Source organism: Camelus dromedarius, chromosome 23 (genome assembly GCF_036321535.1).
Source record: "Camelus dromedarius isolate mCamDro1 chromosome 23, mCamDro1.pat, whole genome shotgun sequence".
Classification (NCBI taxonomy): Eukaryota; Metazoa; Chordata; class Mammalia; order Artiodactyla; family Camelidae; genus Camelus; species Camelus dromedarius.
In genome coordinates, this window is record NC_087458.1 from 25,533,096 (window position 1) to 25,559,123 (window position 26,028).

General features: G+C 46.4%; 1 protein-coding gene across 1 annotated transcript; it reads left to right on the top strand.

Moving 5' to 3' along the window:
• The first annotated feature begins 1,846 nt into the window (after positions 1 to 1,846).
• On the top strand, positions 1,847 to 18,255 carry LOC105096246 (major histocompatibility complex class I-related gene protein). The gene is made up of 6 exons (XM_010988545.3): positions 1,847 to 2,028; positions 11,948 to 12,208; positions 12,909 to 13,184; positions 14,146 to 14,421; positions 14,984 to 15,088; positions 16,296 to 18,255. The coding sequence occupies exons 1-6, from the start codon at positions 1,944 to 1,946 to the stop codon at positions 16,334 to 16,336; spliced, it is 1,044 nt and encodes a 347-aa protein (XP_010986847.1). The 5' UTR covers positions 1,847 to 1,943; the 3' UTR covers positions 16,337 to 18,255.
• Positions 18,256 to 26,028: the final 7,773 nt, after the last annotated feature.

Genomic DNA, 26,028 nt, shown 5'->3' on the forward strand with positions numbered 1-26,028 from the left:
GATTTTTTTACCTTATTACTCTGTTTTTTGGTGGGTTTTTTTTCAAGTTTTCTGGATTGTATTTGCTAATTTGCACTTAGGATAAAATGACTTTAAGAATGAAAGACATCGTCACCATACCTACTTTTTTTAATGTAAATGTAGGAGGTCAAAATACAGTTGGCAGTTTTGGACAAAAGTATGAACAGCAATTCAGAGGAACAAATACACTGCCATGGACCCCCAGTGCTAGTGAGAGCTACCTGGGGCTACTGGGGGCCCTGGGAGGGGCACATGGGTGCCCCACATTTGCTAAGTGAAGAAGTAAGGGAAGAGCAAAGGAGGGAAGGAGGAAAGAAATCTGAGAAGTGAAGGTGCTGGGAGATGCCGAGAGGGTGTCAAATATTAATTTCATTATTTGGCTTCTTTCTCTCTTTTGGGAAGTGGAAGACATACAGTTTCCTATTGCTGCTATAACAAATCACCACAAACCAAGTGCCCTAAAACAACACAAATGTATTTCTTACAATTCTGGAGGTCAGACCTCCCTAGGTGGGTTCCATGGGCTAAAATTAAAGTGTTGGCAGGGTTTTGTTCCCTCTGGAGGCTCTGGGGAGAATCTGCTCCTTCTCTTTCCAGTTCTAGAGCCTGTTTGCCTCCCTCTTATGAGACCCTTGTGATTGGACCCACCAGGTAATCCTGGATCATCTCCCCATCTCAAGATTTTTAATTTACTCTTACCTGCTAAGTCCCTTTTGCCACATAAGGTAACATATTCACAGATTCTGGAGATTATGATGTGGACATGTTTAGGGCAGGGAAGGGGACGTTATCCAGCCTCCCACAGAAGGAAACCAATATGTTCTACTGCTTACTGGTACATCATAAACATACTCTCATCTAATTCTTCAACAACTGTGTGAAATGGATGCCAGGATTTGCTTTCATAGTTGAGAAAACTGAGCCCCAGTGCAATATGGGACTCTGCCCAAGGTCAGGTAGCTGGGATGCAAACCCATGCCCCTGAACCAGAGAGCAAGCCAGCCTGCCTGGTGGGCTTACCTCCCCCTCATCCCTCCCACTCACCTCCATTTCCTCTTTCCTGTCTGAGCCTGTCCTCCAACTCCCTGGACAAGTTTAAGCTTCTGTTTCCGAATTCATCATGCTCTCCTGATGACAATGTAGCCATGGCTTGGCGCTGAGGGTTGCTAACCAAGCAAGCCAAGCAGGTGCCCCTCAAAATCCTCTTTTAGGCTTTTTCTCAATCTTTTAAATTCCACAAGCATTTTTTGAGCTATTGTGCTGGGTGCTAGAGCAGCAGGAAAGACCTGTGCTAAGAACGACAGGACAGTCGCTGTGAGACAGACTGTATCAGACTGTGGCACTGTAGGAAGCCAGAGCAGGGAGTTCCATGTCCTGGAAGCTGTGTGTGACTCTTTCTAATGGACCTTGGGGTGAAATCTAAGCTCCAGCCAACAAGCAAATGCTCCTTTTCTTCTGAGCTCCCTGAGGGACCAGATATAATTAATCTTTGTGTTCCCTGTGTCTTTCACATAGCTGTGCTCTATCAATATTTAAAAGTTGAGTGAAAAAAAACATGAAAACGAATAAATGTATATTCATGTATGACTGAAAAATTGTGCTGTACACCAGAAATTGACACAACATTGTAAACTGGCTATAACTCAATAAAAAACAAAACAAAACAAAGAAAGTTGGGAGCAGAATCAAGATGGACACAGCAAAAGGAGCAAGCAGAGTCTAGGACCAACAAAGGGTTAAAGAGCACTGCGGAAGGCGGGACTTTGTTTTCTCTCTATTCTACCTAGCAACTGACAACACGATTTCCCCTGTTTTTACTGGGAGAGAGCCCTGAGTATCGCTCAGTTGCTGAATCACTCCAGAGCCGCGTGTATAGGTTCTTGAAAGACCAGCAGGGATCTGTCAGTGCTTTGGTTAACAGAATGGGAAAGAGAAGGACTTCAGAGGGGCCGATGGTGCTCCTGTTACCACTCATCGTTGTATTAACGGCGAAGCACAGCGACGCTCGTGAGTACCCCAAGTTCTCTTTGCTCCCAAGCCCGCGGCTGAGGCAGCCTCGGGGAACCAGCAACTTCCTAAAACTTCTGGTGAAATAAAGAAGCCAGGGGCGGATAAGTGTGTTTATTAAACCCAGGAATTGTCGGAGTGATAGACTAGCTGCGTGGTTTTCCAGCTCGTGTTGGGCAGGATTTTGATGTCACCCACCTTCTGAGGGGATGGGAGCCATTCTGGAAAGACCCTTTGGGTAACTTCCTGCTCCCCTTCTGAGCATGCTCTCTTTCTTTTCTGCTTATTTCTTTCACTTTTGTTTTTTCTCTCCACTAGCTTGGCAAGTCTCATGAGGATGCAGTCAGGGTTTCAGGGCCATTGAACAGGGAGCAGATCCACTCTTCAGGGTTACTTCTTTTCCCTCCTCACCACAAGCCCTACCTGTAGCACAGGTTCCCAGAAAGACAGAACCACAGTTCTGCACTTGTTGACTGGGTGCAGGCGGTATCAGCTGAGCAGAAGGAGCGCCTCACTGTTTAGGAGACCCACGTTAGAAGGGAAGCAGAGGCCCTCTGTTGCCCCAAGCACGTAAGAAGGCCTCTAGGTTGGAAGCACCGGGCTTCTCTGCCCTAAGGGACCACTTGCCCAGTTAGGGGCCACACTCCCAGGGGGCCGGGTGGGCCTGGGCCACCTACATAGGCGGAGATCCATGAGCAGGACAGGAAGGAGCTCTTTCAAATCAGCGGTGTGTTAATTGCACAAATATTGGTTGATGGCCTACTATGTGCCAGACACTGTTGTGGACATGACACTGAACAAGACAGACGGGGGTTCTGTTTGTATAGAAATTTAATCCAGAAAAGTCCCACCATTCAGGTCAGAAATGGGAAGGACTGGGGATGAGGGTAAGAGACACAGGATGAAAACAGGAAAGGAGGAGGGAGGTAAAGGGTGATATTTCTAGAAGGTCGAAAACCCTATATATTACCTGTATTTGATCCTTAAAGGACTCTCCAAGAAGGTGACCACAATGTCCCCTACACATAACGTTTCATGTGACGGTCTCTCTAACCCTTGTGGCAGGCTAAGAAAATATTCCCATTTCACGAGGAGGAGACCCAGGCCCGGAGAGGCTGACTCAGCTCACAGGATAAGCAGACTTGGAAGTGCACGCAGGTCTCCTAGCCCGCAGTCCAGGGCTCTCCCACAACATCACAGCCCCTCTGGATGTGGACGCTTGGCACTTAGATGACTAGTGGAATGAGAAATAAAACCAGTCAAGTATAAAGGGCAGGGGAGGTCACTTTGTGTTGTTTATTCTTCCTCTGACTCCTTCAACTTCATCCTTCTCAGTCCTGTCTTGTGCCTTGGGCGACTGACTGCTACAAGCCGATTTCTGTTTGGATTCACCCAATAGGAGACACTGAAAGGAGAGCGATCAGAGAGGCTGGGGTATTATTTCCTTCTTCCTCCTTTCCCTCCTTCTCTAGTGTCTCTGGTCGTAGCTGCGTCCTTCTGCATTGTTGTTTTCTTGGAATAGCCCCTTCTTCACGGTTCTAGCTCTCACTGGGCTTCAGTAACACTAGTTGCTACTCTTATCTCTGCAACCCTAGGGGTAGGAGTGGCTTCCTATAGCTGCTGGCTTCGGGGTGCCCCATCATCCCTCATTTGTTCCCTTAACCTGGCCCATACCTTCATTAAAGTTTCTTCATGTCACTCATCTGGAGCGAAGGCTGTTGCCTGCCAGAACCCTGACTGAGTGTTCCTGAGCACTGAGGGATGCTGACAGGGAAGGAAGACGAGGTTATGAAAAAAGACTCGGTCTGCTTGATATTTCGGCCTAATGCTGGCCCTGAGTAGGAGCTTGTAGACATGGAAATGCAGGGAGGAGACACCAGAGGACTTGGGATCACAGTTCAATGTCAAGATCATGCCAGCATCGCCTCCAGTGCGTTGCTTTCATCGACTCCACAGCCTGCAGGAGGCCGCGCTTTCCTTTGTCCCCCCATGGCTCCTGCTCACAGTGTTATAATTCTCTGTTTACAAGAATCTCTCCTTCAAGGCTCTGTTAAACGCGGGGAGAGAGCCCCTCAGTTTTCTCTTCTTTATTTCCCTGGCATTCCCTAGTGACCAGTTGGCATTTAATAGTTGACTTCTGAGTAAATTTATATTCCAAGGTGACGTCCCTAAGAAATTAAAGTGACCTGACCGTGAGGCCTGGAGAATGTGGGCAGCAACAGTGACTGCAAACTCACAACTGTGGTTTACTCCAGTGCGGAGTTTGTATGAAAAAGAAAGATATTTCATGCTTTACAACTCATCTTGTTCTTCATTTCAGCCCGTGGGAAACTGAGCTAGTGATGTAGGTGGGTGTAGTCAGGGTGGAGCACGCAGGGGGATCTCTCTTGCAGAGCCATATGTGGCTTCTGTGTTTGATCCTGAAATAGCCAAGGCCAGTCTCTTGATACGACTCATCACTCCATGGATGTATCAGTCTGCTTCATGAATGACAGAGTCCTTCACAGACAAGGACTGATGATGGATAAGCCCCCTAAATTGTCAACCAGGCTAGTTGTTGTAAAAGACAGACTTGAGGATGATCTGCTTAGAAATGACCTTGAGTTCAAAGAGTTAACATGCGAAAATATGGGCATTTGCTGTAGAATTTACTAGACTTCACTAGACTTCAGTCTGTTTCCATGGAGCTGTTGCCAAGGTATGTGCAGTGGAAATTTCTCCAAGATAATGTTTTACTCCCCTAAGGCCGTCTTCTTCTTGGTTGACATTGAATCCGTCTAAATCTGAGCAATTCAACTAATTTGTAGATTTTCTCCTAACTAGTTGGAGTATCTTTCTATTCTCACTAAAATCCATTGACCTCAATCATGCTCTTTCTCCAGAGGATTTGCCAAGAGCTGGAAGGAGGGGGCCTAGGTTAAAGATCAAACACGTGGCTCCTTAAACACTTGCTTTATGAAACCCAAATTGAGACAGATGAGAAAGGACATTCTTTCTGACGTCCAAATTTATATTTATTATGGAAAACCTTTCAAGAGTATAAGTACCAGATCACTTTTGGTTGCAATTTCAATGAATCATTTAAAAAGAATAAAACTCATAAAATTGCAGTTCTTCAGGGAAATAGGAGACGTATGGTCATCCTTGTATACAGAGAGTACTGAGAACAAAGCCCACCAGCTTCTCCAAAGCTTTGTGTGGCCCCCAGTGGTCTCCTTGGGGACCACTCCTCATCACGTGGAGCATGCAGCAACCTTGAGGACGTGGGCTTGCTGTTGTGTCTGGAAGGTCCTTCTTTCATGGCTCACTTCCTTACTTCATTCACATCGCTGCTCAAATGCCACCTGCTTGGAGAGGCCATCCCTGGTCCTTCTACCTAAAAGATCAGTCCTTTTCATACTCTGTCTCCTTTCCCTGCTTTATTTCACTCCACAACCACTATCAGCTAATCTTGTATCAGATATTTATCTATTGCCAGTCTTCCTTCTAGAAAGGAGCTCAGTGGGCTGGGGCTTTGGTGTGTTCATTGCCGTATCCCTAGCAGCTAGGACTGTGCCTACTGGAAATTCAGAAAAGAATAAATCTTAAATGAAAGGAGACATTGGTAACCTCCGAAGGGTAGCCTCAAAAGAGTAACCAAGAAGTCAAACTGTTACATTCAGCACTTCCTGGCCTGTAGTGAGAGGAGTTGTTAGGAGAGGGACTGGCAGCTCTTAATGCGCAGAGAACCGCCCACATCACTGCATAGTTTGAGAAGTGTCCAAAGGCTCTCTTGACTAAAAATATCACCCTCCACTTCTCCCCCTCATTCTCACGATGTCTTGAATTCCAGAGAGTGGTTCCCAGGAATCACAATCATTTTGACTGTATTAAGGCATTGGGCTACTTGGGAGGGCCAGCAAATAATTGGGACTTTGTTGAACCAGTTATCCAATCAGGACCCACACACACTTGTAGGAAGGTCTGGGCCCGGGCCCCCAGGAACTGGGAAATCCAAGACAGTGAGTCATCCTTGACACAAGGGGGCGGCAGAGAGCAATGGTGAGCTGGCCCAGGAGCCTGAAACAGAGCCTGGGATGGGGCAGTGCCTCTGCTTAGGACCAGCTGGGTAGTCTAAGGCAGAGGGGCTTCCCGCCTGAGAGGTCGGAGTGTAATTCCCGGGTCCTTCACTTAAGGATTCTGAGGATGATCTTGGGCAATTTTCTTCATCTCTCTGCACCCCTTTTCTATCTGTGCAAAGGGAATTTTAAGACCTACCTCAAAGGGTTGCTGTGAGGAGTAAATAAATGTAACTCAAGTTTATCAAAGGCTTAGCATGGTAGCTACTATATGGCACGTGCTCAAGAAATCAGTGCAGTTCTGGGGGAGAGGGTAGAGCTCTAGTTCAAGTGGTAGAGCACATGCTTAGGATACACGAGGTCCTGGGTTCAAGCCCCAGTACCTCCTGTAAAAACAAATTAGTTTCCTGCCCTCCAGCCAAAGTAAAATAATTAAATAATACAAAAAAGAAAGAAAGAAGAAATCGGTGCAGTTCTGAGGGTTGTGACTCTGATTTTGCTGCCCTTCACGGTGCACGGAAGGCCCAACTTCCCAGAAGGTTTTCCACCTCCTCCTTGTGGCATTTCTGGATTCCTCCATGTGAGAGTAGGCTCTCTCTCCTCTAGCTGCTGGAGTACTCTGGTGGTACCTCTTCTTCACCCGCTCCCCTTAACGGAGGTACTGGGAATTGAACCCAGGACCTCGTGCATGCCAAGTCCACAATCTACCATTGAGCTATACCTCCTACCCCTATGGGTACCTCTTTTGTGGCACTTACTGTCTGCCGTCACGTGTTCTCATGTTGCATTCGTTTATGTCACGTGCTTTAGCTGTCCGATAATACTTAAGTTCCTGGAGGAAGTGACTGGTGTCTGGTCTGTTCCCTTCCTCACACTGTCTCATGATTCCTTGTTCATGTTTGAAGGAACTCAGTAAATATCAGTTTCCCCTATCGACGAATACCTGAAAACACTTTATCAATTATTTTATAATCCAGTGATTTTCACAGCCTTTTGTCAAAATGGTCCAGGTTAAAGGGCACATCACTGAGGACATACAGTCACTGGTTAGCGTCTGGTCTAACTGCTGTTAGGCTGGGTGGTTTGGGCGTTCCAGCAACGTCTGTCACGGGCTATTGGGACAGAGTAGCAGGTGCCCTTTGAGAAGCCGCTTGACTGGCCTGGACCAAATTCGAAATTGTAAATTTCAGTTCCATAAGTGAGTTGCTGCTGATAATCTGTTCATGGAAAGGGAGAGAGAAACCTAATTTCATAATTATTGCAGCAAGAAGAAATAGTCAGGTTAGATGGAATCATATGAAATTGCCATTTTGGTAGATTAAAGACGGTCAAATACAGGTCTTTTCAGATGATTCAACCTTCATAGTTATAGTGGAAATCTCGTCATCCGGACAGCATGGCCGTAGGATATAACTTATCACAAGGTCTGATGTACCGTGAGAGAAAGGGTACCACTGGCTTCCCCTGCCTTTGCTGTTCTGAGTTACTGACTTCACATCTGTCAGCCAGCTTCCCGTCACAGCTGAGGGAGCATTTTGGAAGCCCAGCTAAGGAGCAAGCATGACTTGTACCTGTGGACACACCAGATGGGTAATTGGGTCCATGGCAAACGAAGGGGACAGGGCTGTGATTCCTGGAGCAGAGCCACGCCGCGGCTGCACGAGGGCGGACGGGCAGATGACCGGCAGATGGAGGCCAGCCTTCAGGGGCAGAGCAGCCTTTGAAGTCAGGGCTGGCTAGTGGAGAAAAACTGCTCCTACACCAGGAATTAGACTGAGATGGAGGCTGGAGAAAAGGGCATTCCACTGTCCTTGGACAGTGTTAGCAACAGACCATGTGTCTCTCTATTTACCTCTTATAAACTCTGGACAATGCGGATTTTTATAAAGTTACATTTTTACAAGAAAGCGAAATTACACGAATTCTAAGCAATGTGAGTAGAGATGATGTCACTGATACTCGCTTAGAATAAATCCTGTTGAGCAGTAATGCCCCAAGTTGTTAATACTTTTATTTTATTTTATTTTATTTTGTTTGTTGGCATCTACCAAGCATGTAGACCTCAGATGTCATAAAAGGAAACCCAGACTCCAAGGCAAGTGCTATCCCAATCAGTAACACAGTCTCCTTTCAAATTCCTTCTTCCCTCCCCTCTCCCATTCTGTGCCTGGAGTTTGATTTCTGTGACGTTTTTGCCATCAGTAACTGAGGAAGCATTCCTGTCTCTTTCTCTTCCCCTCACTCCCTCGGCTCCGGCCCCAGGCCTCACTGCTGCCCCCGGAGTGTGCCATGCGTGTCCTTTCCGCCGGGCCTCTGGACAGCCCCCACCCCCACCGCCCGCCTGGGCTGCGGTCCCCAGATGTCTGCCTGGCCCCGTCACTCCCTGCAGGCACTCGTTCAGAAGTCACCTTCTCAGGGTGCCTTCCTTAACTATTGATGGTTAAAATTATAAAGCTTAGTCCTCTTTGCTGTTTTATTTTTCTCCATTGCTTTAAAAAAGACATGTTATATGTATTTATCTTATATCGTCTTCCCTCCTCCCCTCCTCCGTGAGGATGTAGGCTCCAGAAGGGCACACATTTTTATCTGCTTTGTCAATGGTGTGTTCAGGGCCTGGAACAGCATGTGGCACAGAGGAGGTGCTCACATGTTTGTTGAATACACAAACGATTAATAAGAGAGTGTGGGAACTGATCTTCATGACTTGCTCTTCCTTTGGCCTCCATCTTTAAACACGTGCATATCTGCAGAGCAGCCACCAGACCTTTCCAGACGGGGAGAAATAGAACTGTTTGCAAAATCTGTTGCAGACTCAAGCATACGTACCTTTTGCAGACTTCGGACTGGATGTAACTTAAATTTCAGCTCTGCTCCCCACTCACCAGCCTGGCCTTTATGAAAAGTACTTTTTTTTAAAATATAAGTTCCAGATTAAATAGATTCTTATTCATTTCAGCATATTTCATTGTTTTGAAGGAGAGAAACAAAGTGTTTTACTGACAGTTTAATTCACAAATATTTAAGAAGCTCCCACCATGGGCCAGGCTCCCTGTGCTAGGCCTTGCGGGAAGTACAGAGGGAAGAAGCCGAGTCCCAGTTTTCAGTACCTTAGGACTGAGAAGTGGGCAGAGGGTGAATAAAGATTAAGAGAACAGAGGCAGCTGTTGTTTTGGGGAGAGAATTGGTGCTTCTGCTTTACCTGGCTCTTGTTTTCATAAGAACCAACACTTTTACGATGATCTTATATCCAGCCTCAGAGGCGTCCACTGAGTTGCCTCCCCACCCCAGCTGCTACCCCACAGGGAGGGAAAGGGGTGTGGAATAAAAGATCAAAGCAGAGTAGAAGGACTTTGGGGCCCTTATGCTCAGCCCAGGCCTGGGGGAGACCAGCCTCCGTCTTGCTCAGCTCTGCAGCTGACATGCAGGATACAACCTCCAGGGTTAGTGCCTGCTCTGAACCCTGCCACGTTGCCCCTTCCCCAGCTAGAGGAGCAGGGAGAACGGGGAGCTTGCACTGTGTTTACAGACCTGGTGTCTTCTGTTGGAAGGGGCCCAGCAGGCCTGGTTCAGTCTCAGAGAACCCTATCTCCCCTCGTAATTAAGGTAAGTGTTCCCTGGCCTTAGGGCAGTCAGTTCTAAAAGATAATCTGCCGTTATGAATTCTTTCAGAAACAGTTTTAGAAAAAAGAAAATTATAGACTTTCATGAACAAAACTTACCCAACCATTTTGTGAACTGGTTTTCTTTCAGTTTGGCTTTCTTCTTAAATATGTATTTATAAATGAAGAGGAAGGTGTGAACATCATTAAGTGGTATTCAGCCTGGGGAATGGGGGCCTGACACCCCTCCGAGGTTCTCCGCAGTGCCAAGGGCCATGCCCAAAGGTCTAAGTACTCGGGGAGCTCACAAAAGGGACAACAGCGTCGGTATGGGCTGCCTGGAAAAAAATCAGGGGAAGTGATGTCTAAGTCCAGCCCTTAGACACGGGCAAGAGAAGTTGTGAATGTGGCCTCACACTTTAGAGGGCCCTGCTCCAGCCCTCCCCTATCCACATCCTTCCCCGCAGAGCGAGTAATCCAGGAGGTCAAGGGGAGGTGCTCGCCCTGTGTCTGTATCAAACTGCAGGTGTCCGGGAGCTTGCAGTTGGCTGCCTAGATGACTTGGGGCTGTTTGGGTTTACACAGGCCTCTTCCTTTGGTCCATTCGCCTAAGGCTGGACTAGGCTGCTGATGAGGGTTCTAGTAGGCCCAAGAGGTAGCAAAGAGGCAGTGTTTGTGGCTGGAGCTTGAATGAGAGAGCAGTGATGTCTGCATGTGAGCACAAGGCCTGTAGCAGGGCTGGGAGGAGCTGGGGTAGGTAGAGAAAGAGCTGGGACTCAGGCCAAGGGTCTCAGGCCAGTTTTCTCTGTGCCACCGCAAAGTCTGAGAGTTTTAAATTTGAACTTGGCCTTTGAGGTCATATGAAAGGATATTTGTCAAGGTAGGAAGATACAAGTTATTTAGCAGTTTGTTAGCTTGATTTATCCCTTTTAAATATTTGGATCTCTGGACTGTGGGCCTCCTTAATCCTCTTGACTCAAGCATGCAAATGTCAGGGCTGGTCCTGGGAGTGTCTTTGGAGCTGGTTTTTGACTGGGGAGGATTTAGATGGGTCAGGATGGCAAGAGGCAGCCGGACAAAAGGCTGGGCTATGGGCATTTCCAGACAGCACTGAGCAGAGTTAGGGAAGAAGGGCATCGTGCCAAGCGCCTTATCCCTGCAGCTTCTTGGCACGGCAGGGAGGCCCTTGGCCTTCTCAGCCTGGGCTCTGCTTGCCTCTCAGGTGTCGTCTGTCCCAGTCTTCTCTGTGATGCTTGCTGTGCTCCAGCGGTCCTGGGCCATTGGTTCCCTCCACGGGCCACACTGTCCCACATCCTGTCTGCACACGTGGTCCCCACATCCTCCCTCCTGTGTCCCTTCCCAGCCTTGTTGCCTGCTCACCTCCTGCCTGTCCCGAGATCTCCCCTAAGATGTTTCTTCTCTGGAAAGTCTTCCCTGAGGGCCCACACCCTGCACTGACCCGATCATGACACCCATCCCACTGCCTGGAAACTGCCTCATCTGTCTCCTCCAGCCCAGGAGCTTCCTGGATGAGCCAAGAGATGTTCAGTGTGGAAGCGGCAGAGAGCGCCAGTTTTGTTCCATTTTAGCCTCCTTTTGACCCTGAGTGATTCTCATGATTCTTATCATGACGTGTGGACAGAGGAAAAAGTAGAAAGTATGGGAAAATGGTTGACAGGGCTGGTTTGGTATAACGGGAAAAGTGCTATGCTTTTAAAAAGTTTTCTCTGGGACACCTGAGTCCTTATGTGGGTTTTCACTGTGGGTCAGTCAAGGGGACTAGTGTGTGTGTGTGCGTACACCCATGTGCATGCACAGTGGAGAGGTGGGGGCCCTCATTTATCCACTGGAGCCTTTGTTGGTAAAATGGCGAGGCGGTGGTGTTAGGTTTTCAAGGTTTTCAAACCCTCAGAGTCCCTCAGGGACAGCTCTCCCTGGGGGCTCCAGTGGGTGGTCCTGGCTCTCCCCCCGCCCCCCACAGAACACTCTACTTGACTTCCAAGCTGAGTTACCTGTAAAATTGCTTCCTAAGGTTTCCAAACCTGAACAAAACAGGCTTCAAGTCTCGGCTAAAGCTCTCGAGTCCTCTCCAGGTCCCCGTCCCTGGGCTCTGTGATTCTGTCAGAGGAAGCAGCAGCTGGGTCCCCGGAGAAACGGGTGCGGCCGAACACGGACGACTAACGTGAGGTTTAAATGGAACGCAGCTTGTAGGTCGGGCTCGTCTGTGACTCTAAATTTCTGTCTTCTTTGCCTCCCTCCCAGGGTCTCACTCTCTGAGATACTTTCGCCTGGGCGTTTCCGATCCCGGCCATGGGATCCCCGAATTTATTTCAGTTGGGTACGTGGATTCTCACCCCATCACCACATATGACAGTGTCTCTCGGCGGAAGGAGCCGCGGGCCCTGTGGGTGGCGGAGAACCTGGCGCCTGATCACTGGGAGAGGCACACGCAGCTGCTGCGGGGCTGGCAGCAGACATTCACGGTGGAACTGAAGCAGCTGCGGCATCACTACAATCACTCAGGTGATGAAGGCAGCAGAGGTGGACTCTTGTCATCTCCTGCTCCCGTCCCAGTAGAGAGGTCCCTGGGCTGGCAGCAAATGTGAGCAGTTGCTGAGCTGCGTTCTTTTGGCAAAGCTCGGACAGTCTGGATGATGGGGTTTGGTGCCTGCCATCTGTCCTGGGCGTCTTCCAAGTTGTCTGCTTCTTCCCCAGGAGCCCTTTGCCCCCGTACCCCTGTCCCGTCCCCGTTCAGGCTGCTGACCTGTATGCTCCCCTTTCCCATCCTGAATGTGGCTGTGGTGTGTGCCATTTCCTGGTGGCCAGGCTCGGTGAGGTGCTCACTTACGCATAACTTACTACGTTACTTACTATGTTAACTTACTACGTTTAACTCTCCCAGGGATATTTCTGGTTCCTGTATATCTCTCCCTCCTCCACAGCACTAAAACGTTTATTAGTCATTCCCAGTATAGGCTAAGTCCCCAGGCAGGAATTATCATACTCCTTTGGCATGCAGTAGGTACTCCACAGATTATCTGTTGATAGGTGAGCTGACATCACAGGAACCTCCTAGAGACTCAGTGATGCCATGGCGGGCCTGTGCAGTGATGTATTCCGGGGCAGAGGATGCTTCCAGACAAGCCCCCAGTCACATCGCCTGGGCACCCACCTCCACATCCCCATGTCAACCCCTCCCTTCCTGCCTGCATGTGTATTCCAGGGCTTCACACTTACCAGAGAATGATGGGCTGTGAGTTGCTGGAGGATGGAAGCACCACAGGGTTTCTCCAATATGCATATGACGGACAGGATTTCCTCATCTTCAATAAAGATACCCTGTCCTGGATGGCTATGGATAACGTGGCTCACATCACCAAGCGGGCATGGGAGGCCAATCGGCATGAGTTACAGTATCAGAAGAACTGGCTGGAAGAAGAATGTATTGCCTGCTTAAAGAGATTCCTGGAGTATGGGAAAGATACCCTACAGAGGACAGGTAAAGAGGGGGGAGAACACCTCATCCCCACATCGTTACAATGCGTGGATTTATACAGAACATCCTCTAATCTAAGTTAAAGTCACCCTATTCTGAAATCCATTTCATTCGTTGGACTTTGGTGATCTGGAACTCCCCACGAAAACTCTCGCTAGTTACTTTTTAATCAGCATTTTGATGACATCCAGCAATTTCACTTGTCTTGACAGAGTGGAATACCTCCAGGAACACCTCCTTTTGGTGGGATCCAGTGAGGCAAATCCTTCCATCTCTTGTCAATGATAATTTGGGAAATACTTTGGGAGGTGATGCAATCCTTCAGGTTGTGTAGTAACCCAGGGCTCACACACCACCAGTATGAGTGAAAATCTGAGCTTACAGAGAAGACAAGTAGAGGGTCTTTGCTTTACTAAAGGATTTATGATAAGATTCCTTCCAGTAAAAAGCTCCTCTTATACATCAAAGATATGATTCAAACGGTCAACTTTTACTTAACACAGAGCTTCTCGCATATGATCTCATTATGCAAAATGAGTTACGTCTGCATCACGCTGTGGGGAAACTCCTAGATGCAAGGTGCCTTTTCCCACAGGAGTGGCTGTTAATGGTAGGACTCTCCAGAGCTGTGGTGGGGTGGCCCCTCAGGGAGGCATCTGACCCACAGATATGAATATGGACTCTCTGTCCAAGAGCATTTGCTTTGGAGGTAAATGACTGGAGTTTGAGTTTCAACTCTCCCACTCGCTAGCTGAATAACCATCTAATTTTAATGGTTGCAGGAAACTCCAAATGACTTAAGCAGAAAGAGTTTGTTGTTGGTGACTCTGGGTTCTGGGTCATTCTTGGTTTTAGGTGTTCCCTGCGATGACGAAAATGAACTGGGAAATGCGATTGTCAAGTTCTCATGGTGTGTGCTCAGTACATAAGACACTTCTAATTAGCTCTGCCTCCTTCATCCTAGAGCCCCCGCTGGTCAGAGTAAATCGCAAAGAAACTTCTCCAGGGATTACCACTCTTCACTGCAGAGCACATGGCTTCTACCCCCCAGAAATTTCTATGATCTGGAAGAAAAATGGGGAAGAAATCATCCAAGAAATGGATTCTGGAGACATTCTTCCCAGTGGGGATGGGACCTATCAGACATGGGTGTCAGTTGAGCTGGAGCCTCAGAGCAGCGCCGTTTACACCTGTCACGTGCAGCATGGTGGTGTCCACACAGTCCACCAGGTTCCCTGGGGTACGGGCCGGGCTGCGGCTGTCTGGGGAGGGACAGGGAGGAAAGGGGGCGAGCAGGGAACATGGGTCACTGTGTGCTTTAGAATGGGTCTGTTAAATCAGATGTCTTCTCAAGTTTTGGTCTCAGGGCTCCTTTATACTCTTAAAAATTATCAAGGACCCCAAAGAGTCAATTTTGTTTATGTGGGTTATATCTATTGTTATTTAAGAGTATTACACATTTAAAATTTTTAAATAATTTAAACACAAGAAAACACAGGCACATGTTCCATTAGCTGTCAGAGCGATGATATCATCTCACATCTTGTGGTCTCTAGAAAACTCCCCTGTGCACATATGAAAGATGGAGATGAAAAAGGGAAATTGTGGCTTAGATCTAATGGATCGGGATCGCACTTTGGGAACTACTGTTCCTCTGTTTTAGGTTACTACCTTCCATGGAGCTGTGAAGTAAGATGTGACAGTAAGGAAAGTAGTGCTGGCTTCCTGACGACCACGGGGAAAAAAGTTAACATAGAAGGGGAGGGGCACTTGTGAATTTTTCCTCATTGGCTTACTTTCAGAATCGGAAACTATCCCCCTGGTGATGAAAGCTGTTGCTGGGTCCATCGTCCTCGCCATTGCCCTGGCTGGAGTTGGCATCCTAGCTTGGAGAAGGCGGCGTCGAGGTGAGAGGCACGAGGAAGGATCCTAGGGGGTTGCAGACTGTCTCTCTTTCAGCTCCACAGAGTTGTATTTTCTGCTCCTGCTACTCCAAACTCCATTTAGAAATGGGTGGGGTCTCACTTTGCAATGATAGGACCTGGACCACCTCTCCCACCATAAAGGAAACATACACCATGGATGATGCTTGCAAGGAGAGCGTTTCACAGGTGATGCCTGACATCAACAAAGTAGTCTAACTCCTGACCAAGTGGGCCGTCTTCCTAGAAGTTGGGTCAAAGAAGATATAGTAACCTTAATTTGTCTTTTTCCAAACTATATCATTATTATTCATTACTGTTGATTTTTGAGGGAATTTTTGCCCTTTGTTTCAAGACTTCAGTAAGTTTTCTCATGTTGACAAACATGATTCTGCCCCAATCGCATGGAAGTCCTTTCTCTTCTAAATTCATCTTTCAACACATGAAATGTGGAAGAGTAGATATCTTTGGGAAATGGAACTCAGGGAAAGGAAAAAGGAAAGGAGAAATGGGAGACATACAGGCTCTAGATACCTTGGGGAAAAACTTCATTCGATAAATACATGTTAAATGCCTGCTATGTTCTAGGCACTGTATTGAATGCTGAGATACAGACAGACATGATCCCTGTTAGGAGCTTGCAGTCTAGTCTTGTAAGGTCATTCCCCACCTCTGGCTTCACTAGGCGCTCAAGTTGATCACGGCATAGTACTGATGAGACTTGGATTATGGGTTTGAACCCAGCGTGGGCCAGGAGTTTGGCTTTGCTTCATAGCCACAGACTTAAACCCCAATTCAGGTGATACAGAACAAAGCATGCTATTAGATCAAAGTCACACCAACCCTTTACTAGAAAATTAACTCAGAGTTAATGGGTCATTATGTTTTCTTTATAAGTAAAATATAGCACTAATCCCAATCCAATCTGTGATAGCTGCTAAAGAAAAAATTTTTTTTTTCTTTTTTCACAATGACACACCTGTCAACAATGATACGCACTGTGAGTTCCTGCTTTTTATCTTTTTGGAGTTTGTGGATTTGGGTTAAAGTTTGTCAAGTACTAAGAGAATCTTGATAAAGCAGGCTAAAAATGTCAATGCCTACTTCTCAGACTTTGCTGAACATTGCAGTATTTATTTTTGAGCTATAAGGAAAAATGCATCTATCTGACTAAAAACTCTTTTCCTTTCAGAGCAAAATGGAGTCCTCTACCTTCCTCCATCTGATCACTGATGGGAGTTAGCTGTTTTCTAGGTGTCTTTCCTTTGGGAACCGTGGTCTCCTCTGTCCCAGGTGGACCCAAGCCCAGCGCTCAGAGCTCTTGACCACGCCCACAACAGACACGGACATTGCAAGATCGAGCATTTATGGCAGAAAGACAGGAGCCACAAAATTTTATCTATTCTTTGGCTCCAGAAAGGCTGTCAGTTCACAATCTCTTTGGATGGACTCCTTTATCACATTTCCACTAAATATCATCTGTCTCATGACACAACATTTCCTTATATCCCATCTGTCAACAATGGTTTGCAGGTAAGTTAGAGAAACCTCAGAGCTGGAAGGAACCTTCAATCTAGGGCCAGAAATGTCTTCTCCAGTACCTTGGACTTGAACATCCAGCCTCCACTTGAATACCACTACCGAAGGGCCCTTCACTACATCATAAGATGGCCTTTCTCTTCTTTCATGAGTGTTTACTGTGCCAGAGCTTGTGGGTACCATGACCCTACAGATGGGTAGGCTGGACACCCTGTGAGGGTAGCAGGCAAGTTTCGAGAATGACCTGTGAAGGGCCGGATCATTTAATACCTTTCCTAGCCTGAGAGAAAGCAAAAGTGCCATGTTCTTGTGGCAGCTCTCCCCGGTGGCTTGGAATCTTGGGGATACACCTGGTCGGATCTGTTGAGGTGTCTTCATTCTTTGTCTTTTGTGGGAAAGTTACAAACAAGAATTATCAGACATACTTCCTTCAGTGGAACTACAGAGACTTGGACCCAGTTCCAATCTTTTAATGTAAAAAATGATAGTCTGTTTATGTCTCAGAAGAGGCTTCAGTTCTAACTTCTGTCCTTCTTCCATAGACCGGTTGTAGATGGGCCCGACTCACCTTTATCCATATCCACTGTGAGAATTGGCATCCCCTTCATCCTCCTTAATCTTCCCGACCCTCTAAAATCCTCACCACCGTTTACCTCTTGTCCTGCCGTGTGTAGCTGCTGGCCCAGGGTTGACCATCAGTTACACATTCATCCGTCTCATGTCACTGACCCTGTCTCACCACATACCTCAGCTCTGACACTTAGTTCAGTGGCCCCAACTTTGACAACTTACTTTAAACACATACCTCAGGCTTGACCCTGCTCTCCCGTGACCATGACATTTGCCCTCCAGCTTTGGTCATCACAGCCACAGGTACAGACACTCCCAGTGTGTCGGGGCTGCTCCTTGCTCCACTGTCCCACCTCCTTCCATGGATGACGCTCCCACTGCTTTCTCTTCCCGGGTGCCAGCTGAGTTGCATAAGAGCACAAATTGTGTTTGTTTATTTTTGCTTTTAGTGCTGCCATGGCAATTTCCATACCATCTTTTAAGCAGCGTTGTACGGTGAAGAGAGCAGCTTTATTTCTGGAATGGTTCTGTTTACAATTAGAATAGTTAGGACTTAAAATATTTTTGGAGGAACACTTACAGCGATACAGGTGATGTTGCCTATGTAGATATCTTATCTCTCCAAATGCAAGGTACTCTCATCAAAGACATAAAATGATCAAAGCCTTTTGTGCTCCTAGGACCTTGCCCTACACTTACCACATCATAAAAATGCCCACACGGGTGAAGAGAAGGAGGCGGAGGAAGGGCAAGGATGTGGGGATGAGACATTCTGTAATGCACTTGTAGTGTTTCTGTTTCCCCTTTGGGGATTTTATAATATAAAGAGTATTATCAAATAAATATCATGTAAAGGGATGATTTTCAATAATACCTAAAATTTTACAACCTTCAATTTACTAGTGAATCAAGATTACACTATTTCTTAATAATTTTAAGCTTATGGATTCATTAACTCATGTTTGTTGATTACAGATACTTGGTAACTAGAATCTATGATCTATTTGATAACATGATCTAAACATTAAAAACAAAGAACTGTGCTATCATTTTGGATTATCTTCATCTAATATTTGGGTTATGAACACTGGATGAGAAATCTGTTCAACTCTCTTCACTTCTTCTTTGTCTTTTTTTTTTTTTAATCCAACTTATTTTCTGTTTCCTTTTTAAGTACATACAGACCAAAATGTAGTACATTTCAAATGCAGTGTAACCAGGAAGGGAGGAAAGCCCTTTGAAGAGCAGCGGGAAAGTCAGACAAGGCTCTCCTGGACCAGACTCCTCCGTTGCAGGGCGAGCTGTCCCATCAGAGGACTGGCCTCCTCTGCCCCTCCCACTATTTCCAAGTTCTTCTGGGCCATCCCTTACTTCTGAGCACCTACATACGTCGTTTTTCCTCTTCTTTCTGCTTTTGACCTTAGAGGAGCTTGTTTCCACAGCTGTGGTTCACTTGTAAGGCCAGTTGATCACTTTCCCGGCAGGGTCCCTCCAAGTAGTCACACTTTATTTGGATCACCCATGTCTGGGGTCTTTGGCTTAACAAGTGCAGGTTGAATGTCCCCACGGGGACATAAACTAGAATGCTGTGAGAAATTTAATTTAATTAAATATTTATTAATTTACTGTGAGAAACACGATTGCCCAGTGGGTCAGATATTTGTCTCAGCTGGTGATCTCGTCTTCCAGCATCTGGGGCAATGTGAGAACAACTAATCACGATCAGAGTGTTGCGAGGTGGCCCCAGAATGGGCGCACAGGGCACGTTCTTGCTCTTTAGCTCCTCCTTCTTTCCAGGGTTAGCTGTTCGTTCACACGTTATGAGTCACAGAGCGCTCTCCAGGGAGATGTGTGCCCCAAGCCTCAAGCAGTGGGCAGCAGGGCTGGAGGGGAAGCGGGGTCCCCAGTCACCAAGCCCAGGTGTTTCCCACTGGACTGAGCTGCCCCTCGCAGAGGGAGAGTCTCCCACTGCACTTTCTGAAGCGCCTTCACCACCTCTCTTTCCTTGGACACTTGCCACCTTTTAGCCTTGTATCTCTGTAACATCTTCCACTCTGGGCTCCGTTTCTCCAAAGTCCCCCTCTCTTCTGGTTGCCCCAGACCCTGCAGGCTGTGTAACCAATCCCAAACCCCAGTGGCTTAAAACAACACCAATCGTTTTATTATCTTTCATAGTTTCTGTGGGTTGGGGATTTGGGTGGGGCATGGCCAGGCAGTTCTGACCTGGGGTGGCAGGAAATACTGGCTGGAATTGCAACAGTAGGGGCAGAGCAGCTGGGGGCAGGGGGTGGGCATCTCTCTCTGTGTAGATTCAGGGGCTCTCCGTGTGGTCTCCTTGTCTAGATTAGATTGGGGTTTTCTCACAGCATTGGTGGCAACTGCTTACGTGGCAACTAGAGTTCCTCAGAGCAAAGATCCCAAAAGATCTAAGCAGAAATGTATAGCCTTTCTCTGACCTACTCTTGGAAGTCACATAATGTCACCTTTGCCATAGTCTAATTAGTCAAAGAGGTCACAAAATCCTGTTCTGTTTCAAGGGGGAAGAGAGTAGAGAGACCCCAACACTCAATGGGAAGATTGTCAAAGGCACATTGTGAGAAGAACATGTGGGTGGAGGTGGTGTTGTGGCCATTCGGGGAAAGACAGAACCTGTCATAACTGCCATGCCCCTTCATCCTCTCCCCGTTCCACCTTGTGTTAGCATCCTGGGGCTGCCGTGACAATGTGCTGCAAACTGGGTGGCTTCTAGAACAACAAAAAGTTCTTATCTCCCTGTTCTGGAGACCAGAAGTCCAAAACCAAGGTGTTGGCAGAGCTGTGCTCCCGCTGAAGTCATTCAGGACCTACCTGTGCCAGGCTTCTCTCCCAGCTTCTGGTCATTCCTTGGCTTGTGGCTGTATAACTCCAGTCTTCACATGATGTCCTCCCTGAGTGTGTCTCTCTGGACCCAAATTTCCCTTTATATAAGGGTACCAGTCCGTGCTACTCCGGTAGGACCTCATCTGAACTAATGCCATCTGCAACTAGTCTGTCCAAATAAGGTCACATCCGTAGGTACTGGGGTTTAGGATCTAAACATGCGTTTTGGGTGGACACAATCCAAGGACAGCACACCCCTACCAGGCTCTGCAGGCTCCCCTCAGTCCAGCAAAAGCTCAGTTTGCTGCAGCGGATCAGCGAGTCCTTAGGAAATCAAACTAAGGAAGTGAATTCTCCCTACAGTGAGAGTGGCTGGTCAGTAGCCCACCTTACCTTAACTCTCCATGAGAAGAATTAAGCCAAATGAGAATGGCAGAATTTTGATGGTTCTAGGGGAATTCAGGGGACAATAATCCTGCCTTTAAATCACACTGCTCAGTTTTCTTCCATTTATAAGGCTCATCCCCAACCTGTGCAGGACAAGGGAAGGTGTTCTTGGCCTCCCGTGTTCATCCCTGATGGTAGTGGAGTTGCTCATTGATCAACATGCCCGACGGCTTCTCCTCCAGAGCCTGAGGCTTCTGATGACTACTCTTTGATCCTCATAAGAAGGTTCTGCCAGAGGGGAGATGCTGGTGTCTTTCAATAGGTTTAAAATGAGCTCAGGACCCTGGGCGTAAGATTTCTGGGAGCACTTGGACAGTGGGTAACCCCCTACTGATGAAGAAACCCAACCTGTGGCTCCAGGGGAACTCACCAAACTTTCACTGTGGTCTCCTCTCCTTCCCTCTTGCTTCCCCATAGTTGGCTTGGCTGAGTTAAAAGAATACCAAATTCAGCCACTTAAATGAGTGACTTACCACATAGCTAGACAAACACCAAGGACGCCATTAAATGTATCTTTGTTGTAAATCTTGTTTGATTACAAAACTAAACTCTGCCCATTTATTCTATTTCTGACTCATGAACCAGCTGAGGAGGGCCACAGCTAACCCATCCAAGACATTTGTGCAAATTAGAAAATTGTTCCCCTCCTCTGGGTGGACACTGACCGAGCCCGGGTCACAGTGCTTAGCCAGCAGAATGTAGGGTATATTTCTACCGTCTGCCCCCTCAGTGGGGTGTCCTTACATAGGGCACAACCTTGCTTGGCAGCTCTGGTCCTACCATTAGAAAATAGAGTGAAATCAGTTGCAGCCTATGATGAATGAATTGATTTGGAATGGAGGCGTGATGGTGGAAAAATACAGGTCAAGTCATTCAAAATGGTAGACTCAGAAGCCCTGTTTGTGTATCCAAACAGCTAAAATTATCTGGAAGGTTTTACATAATCCTATCATGCGTTTATTTATGGTGATCTATTTTTAAATCTTTGTGTCACCTTAGAGAGCCCGTTTGCATGCTGCCTTGTATGTAGCGGGAACTCAGTAAATACTTCTTGAATGAACTAGTACAGTATTTTAATTAGCTAGTCCTCATGTACTGGTGCAAAAGAACAGTGTCATCTTACAAGTGAAGTCACCGAGGGGAAATATCCCGCTCGGGATCATATGACATTTGAGGGGCCCAGGGTGAACACTCCAAGGATTCATCGGAGTTCTTCAGCAGTTTCATCAGCATTAACATTCCTTAGTTAATAGTTTATCTTGTTATTGGGGGTCCCAAACATCCTAACCACACTCCTCCCCAACCCAGGTTAGGTACAAGGACAGATTTCAGAGTTTCTTACATAAGGCACCATTTTTCTTAAAGGCTCTGAGAAGAGATGCTGAGAATTGAGTTCTCAGCCATCTTGGGGGCCCAAGTATCTGATACTTAATGTATATCTTTGTCATTCTTAAGGCCAGTAGAGCTGTTATATAATCTGAATTTCCCTTCCTATTGTCACTTGGGCATTTAGTTCATGAAAGTTCTTGAACTGTGACTTCCATCAGTTCTCACCAATGCCTATGAAGTACATGAAACTGCTTGTTATAACTTGATCATGTTATGTTTCCCTTTCCCCCTGCCTCCCACTCAGGGTGAGCTTGAACCCAGCTGGAGCTTCTACACTTGGTCCTTGGCGGGGGTTGGGCATGAGAGAATGTTTGGGACCAGAAGGTTCTGAGTCTGTTGGAGGCGGACAGTTGGAGCTGGGTGGTGGAGGGGTGGCTGGAAGGCTGGGCTGGCCGGGAGCCCTGGAGAGCCGAGGCAGGGGCCAGGCAAGTGCGGGGGCAGCAGCCAGACCCCTGAAGAAGCAAAACAGGGGCCAGAAAGTGGGCACAACAGAGGAGAAAAACAGCTTCTGAGAAAACGGCTTGTTAAAGGGAAAATAACTTCAGGGAACGAAATGGGAAGCCACCAGGATGGAAAAGTAAGTGAAACCCAGGGAGAAATGAGACAACCAGCCCCAAGCTGAAGCCGTCTTCACTTTTTCCCCTTTTTGAAGCATCAGTGTGGATTCCGGGATGAATTTGTTACCTGAACTGAGTAAAAGCTCTCTATTTACAGCCACATGACAGTAGCCTAAATAGAGAATTCTGGGAATACACAGAGAAGACACAAACTCATAAAGGTGACAATTCCGGGAAAATCTGAAGGGCTGGAGTAATAAAAACCAAAACACTTGGAGTCCCATCAGCTGCTGAAATACAACGCCTTGCTGTACTGTAAAAGGTCCCAGAGCACACGCTCCGCACATTACTCACATAACGGCCACAGATCATGCTCTGTGCATCACACACCACAGGAAGTTGCCAAACCAGATGTAACCCCCAGAGGCTGAGTTCCTGGGCTGCCTGCCACCCAGCTTTTAAAAAAACTGAATTAGTCATTGATCCCTGAGGATCAAGGAGGGTTGAGGACGAAATGCAAGCGGCTCTAACCCAATTTAAGCCTTTGCAACTGAAATTGAGATCAAATTTCAAAGACTTGTAAACTTGCCCAGCTTCATAGACCTGAGATCGGTCTACAAGATGATGTGTTTTATAGGCCCAATGATGGCATCTTCAAGGATTGTCCCCTGCCACAGCAAATTAGTCATTTCTCTCTGTGGCACTGTCTATACTACACTACACTTTAATTTTCATTAAAGCTGCAGAGTTTATTTACTTTAATTTCATACTGATATGTGCCACGGATATTGGTATTTAAGTTAAAGTCTTACGGCCTTCACTAGTTAATCACCCATTCATAGAGTGTATGTTCCCTGAGGCCTGAGGCTGCAGTGCCTGGCACTTAGTAGGCATTCAATAGATGCACATATTAACTAAATGAATTTCTGTAATGCCTACTGTGTACAGTAGGGTACAGGCAATAGTACTCAATGATGTTTTGAAGATTAGCAAGTGCAGAGATGGCCCTTATAAGACATGTGCTTATAAGCAAGTCAAGCTCACATGATAGAAAATGATTCTAGGGAAGGTAATCTGGAATGTATTTCTGTAAAATAGAGCCTGGGTCTCACGTTCATAGGAGAAATACAGTTCTGACTGATCCTTTGCGATTATGCTAAATAACAGAGGCTGGATAAAACTTAAGAGCCTAATAGAAATTGGAGGGCCTGCATATAAATACTGCATTAGCGGAGGGGGAGGGGAGAGGGAGGCCTGGGAGAGCCCAGTGCTGCCTCCCTCCCCGCAGCAGCTGGCCTGGGCTTCCCGGACCAACAGGCGGTTGTGATGGTGACATCTAGGAACTCAGAGATGCCCAGCGAGACAGAGGAAGTTCTCATCCTCTAGCTTCCTTTTGCCTTCCCCAACTGGTCAGTGCTCAGAATTAACTCCCTCTCTCAACTCCTCAGTGCCCTTTGGCTCTGCCACGCTAGGACACTGGATGCTCTGTGCTGGTATTTGTTTCTGCACAGGGTGTCTCTTTGGCTGGACTGGACATCCCTTAAGGACGCAGTTTGAATTCTATCTCCTTCACTTAGTATCAGGGTGACCTTAAGTTATGGAACTTCTCAGCCTCAGTTTTATAAGAACAGGTCTGTAAGCACCTGTCTCCCAGGGTTAGTGTAGGAGCTAAACAAGATGCATGTGTAGGGAAGCAGGGCGTGCCACGGGCTGTCTCTTCCTCGAGGTTTTCTCCAGGGACTGCTCCCTGCGTCCCCCCTATTCATAGCATTCATACCATGTATGGAGCGCTTACTCCGAACTGGGCGCTTTACATATGTCCTCTCTCTTTCCTCATAACTTCAGCAGCAGAGAGTGTCTTCATTTTGCAGAAGTTCAGATGAGATATGTTTCTTGATGAGGTTGCAGTAAATAAACGGCAGATCATTCAAACCCAAGTTCTCCTCCACATACAGCTGTGCTCTTTCCAGGACACCACCCTCTCTGCACCCGGAGGCCCTCAAGCGATGCTTGATGAAAATTACAAGGTATTACCTACAGAACTATGTTCTACAGTGAACCTTGGGAATAAAAACTTGACAATGAATCAGAAAATTAATAAAGACTCTTACAAATTCGTGGAAGTCTGAGTCTTTTTGCTCAGCTTTTGATAATGTGACTTAAATGCTGAATAGGGCCAACTGAAGCAAACAGGAAGTTGTCACCCATTTCACAGAAATGTCAATGACACCCAAGGGCAGGATTCACTCCTTGATAATTCTTGGCAGATGGGAGTAGCTGATGTGCAAAGGGAAAATTAAAAGCTCCTCATCCGGCAAAAAAAACGAAAAACAAAAGACCCCAAAAAACTCTCCCAAGGTGGGTCCAGCGGTACATAGAATTTTTGAACTAGGATGTCATTTAGGGGTTATATAGTTGAATTCTCTTATTTTACAGATGAGAAAATCAAGGCTTGGAGAGAGTAAAATGATTTGCCAAAAGAAACTCTGAAACCAGTTATAAATTTCTTATCTTTATAACTAGTCATTAGGGAAATGCAAATTAAGACCACAGTTAGATACCACTACACACCTACAAGAACAGCTAAAATAAAAAGTAGTGACAACACCAAATGCTGGTAAGGATGTAGAGAAACTGGATCATTCATCCATTGTTTGTGGGAACACAGAATGGGAAAAGCATTCTGGAAAATAGTTTGATCATTTCTTTAAAAACTAAATATCTATTTATCCAGAAATTATACTCCTGGTAATTTACACCAGAGAAATGAAAACTTATGTCCGCAGAAAAATCTGTATACATTGCTCATAGCAGCTTTATTTGTAACAGCCAGAAATTGAAAACAACCAAAATGTCCTTCCACAGATGAATGGTTAAACAATGGTACTTCCAGGCAATGGAAAACTACTGAGCAAAGAGAATGACCTTTTAAATATTGCAACAATTTGGATGAATCTCGAGGTTATTATGCTGAGTGAAAAAAGCCAATCTCAGATGATTACATACTATGTAATTCCATTTCTATAACACTCTCAGATGACAAAATTACAGAGGTGGGAAACAGATTAATAGTTGCCAGGATTAGGAATGGTTGAGGGGAAGAGGTCTAGTGTGACTATAAAAATGTGGCATGAAAGAGGCCGTCACTGTGATGGTAGACCTGTATCTTGATTGCAGTGCTGGTCACACAAATCTACACACGTGATAAAATGACATAGAACTATACACACATGTTGACACACAGTATCCGTTTCCTGGTTTTGCTATTGTACCATAACTGTGCAAGCTGTAACCATGGAGGAAATTTGGTGAAGGGTATGTGGGACCTCTGTTATTTTTGCACTTTCCTGTGGATCTATAATCATTTCAAAATAAAATATTTTTTTAAACTGAAGGACAACGCAGCAACTCATTTCTATTATGATACTTGTAATTATCTGGCTTACATGAAACTAGCTCCACATAGAGACTGGGCAAATAATAGAATCAACTCAGTTCTAGCTTGTTAAAGCGATCTGTGGCTGTTATCACAGCTACTCCAAAATTCCTTTTTAGAAAACTCCC

Coding starts and splice junctions, on each gene's coding strand:
- LOC105096246 (XM_010988545.3), top strand. CDS start 1,944: ATGGGAAAGAGAAGGACTTCAGAGGGGCCGATGGTGCTCCTGTTACCA. Junction 12,209..12,908: donor GCATCACTACAATCACTCAG/GTGATGAAGGCA, acceptor TGTGTATTCCAG/GGCTTCACACTTACCAGAGA. Junction 15,089..16,295: donor TTGGAGAAGGCGGCGTCGAG/GTGAGAGGCACG, acceptor TTTTCCTTTCAG/AGCAAAATGGAGTCCTCTAC.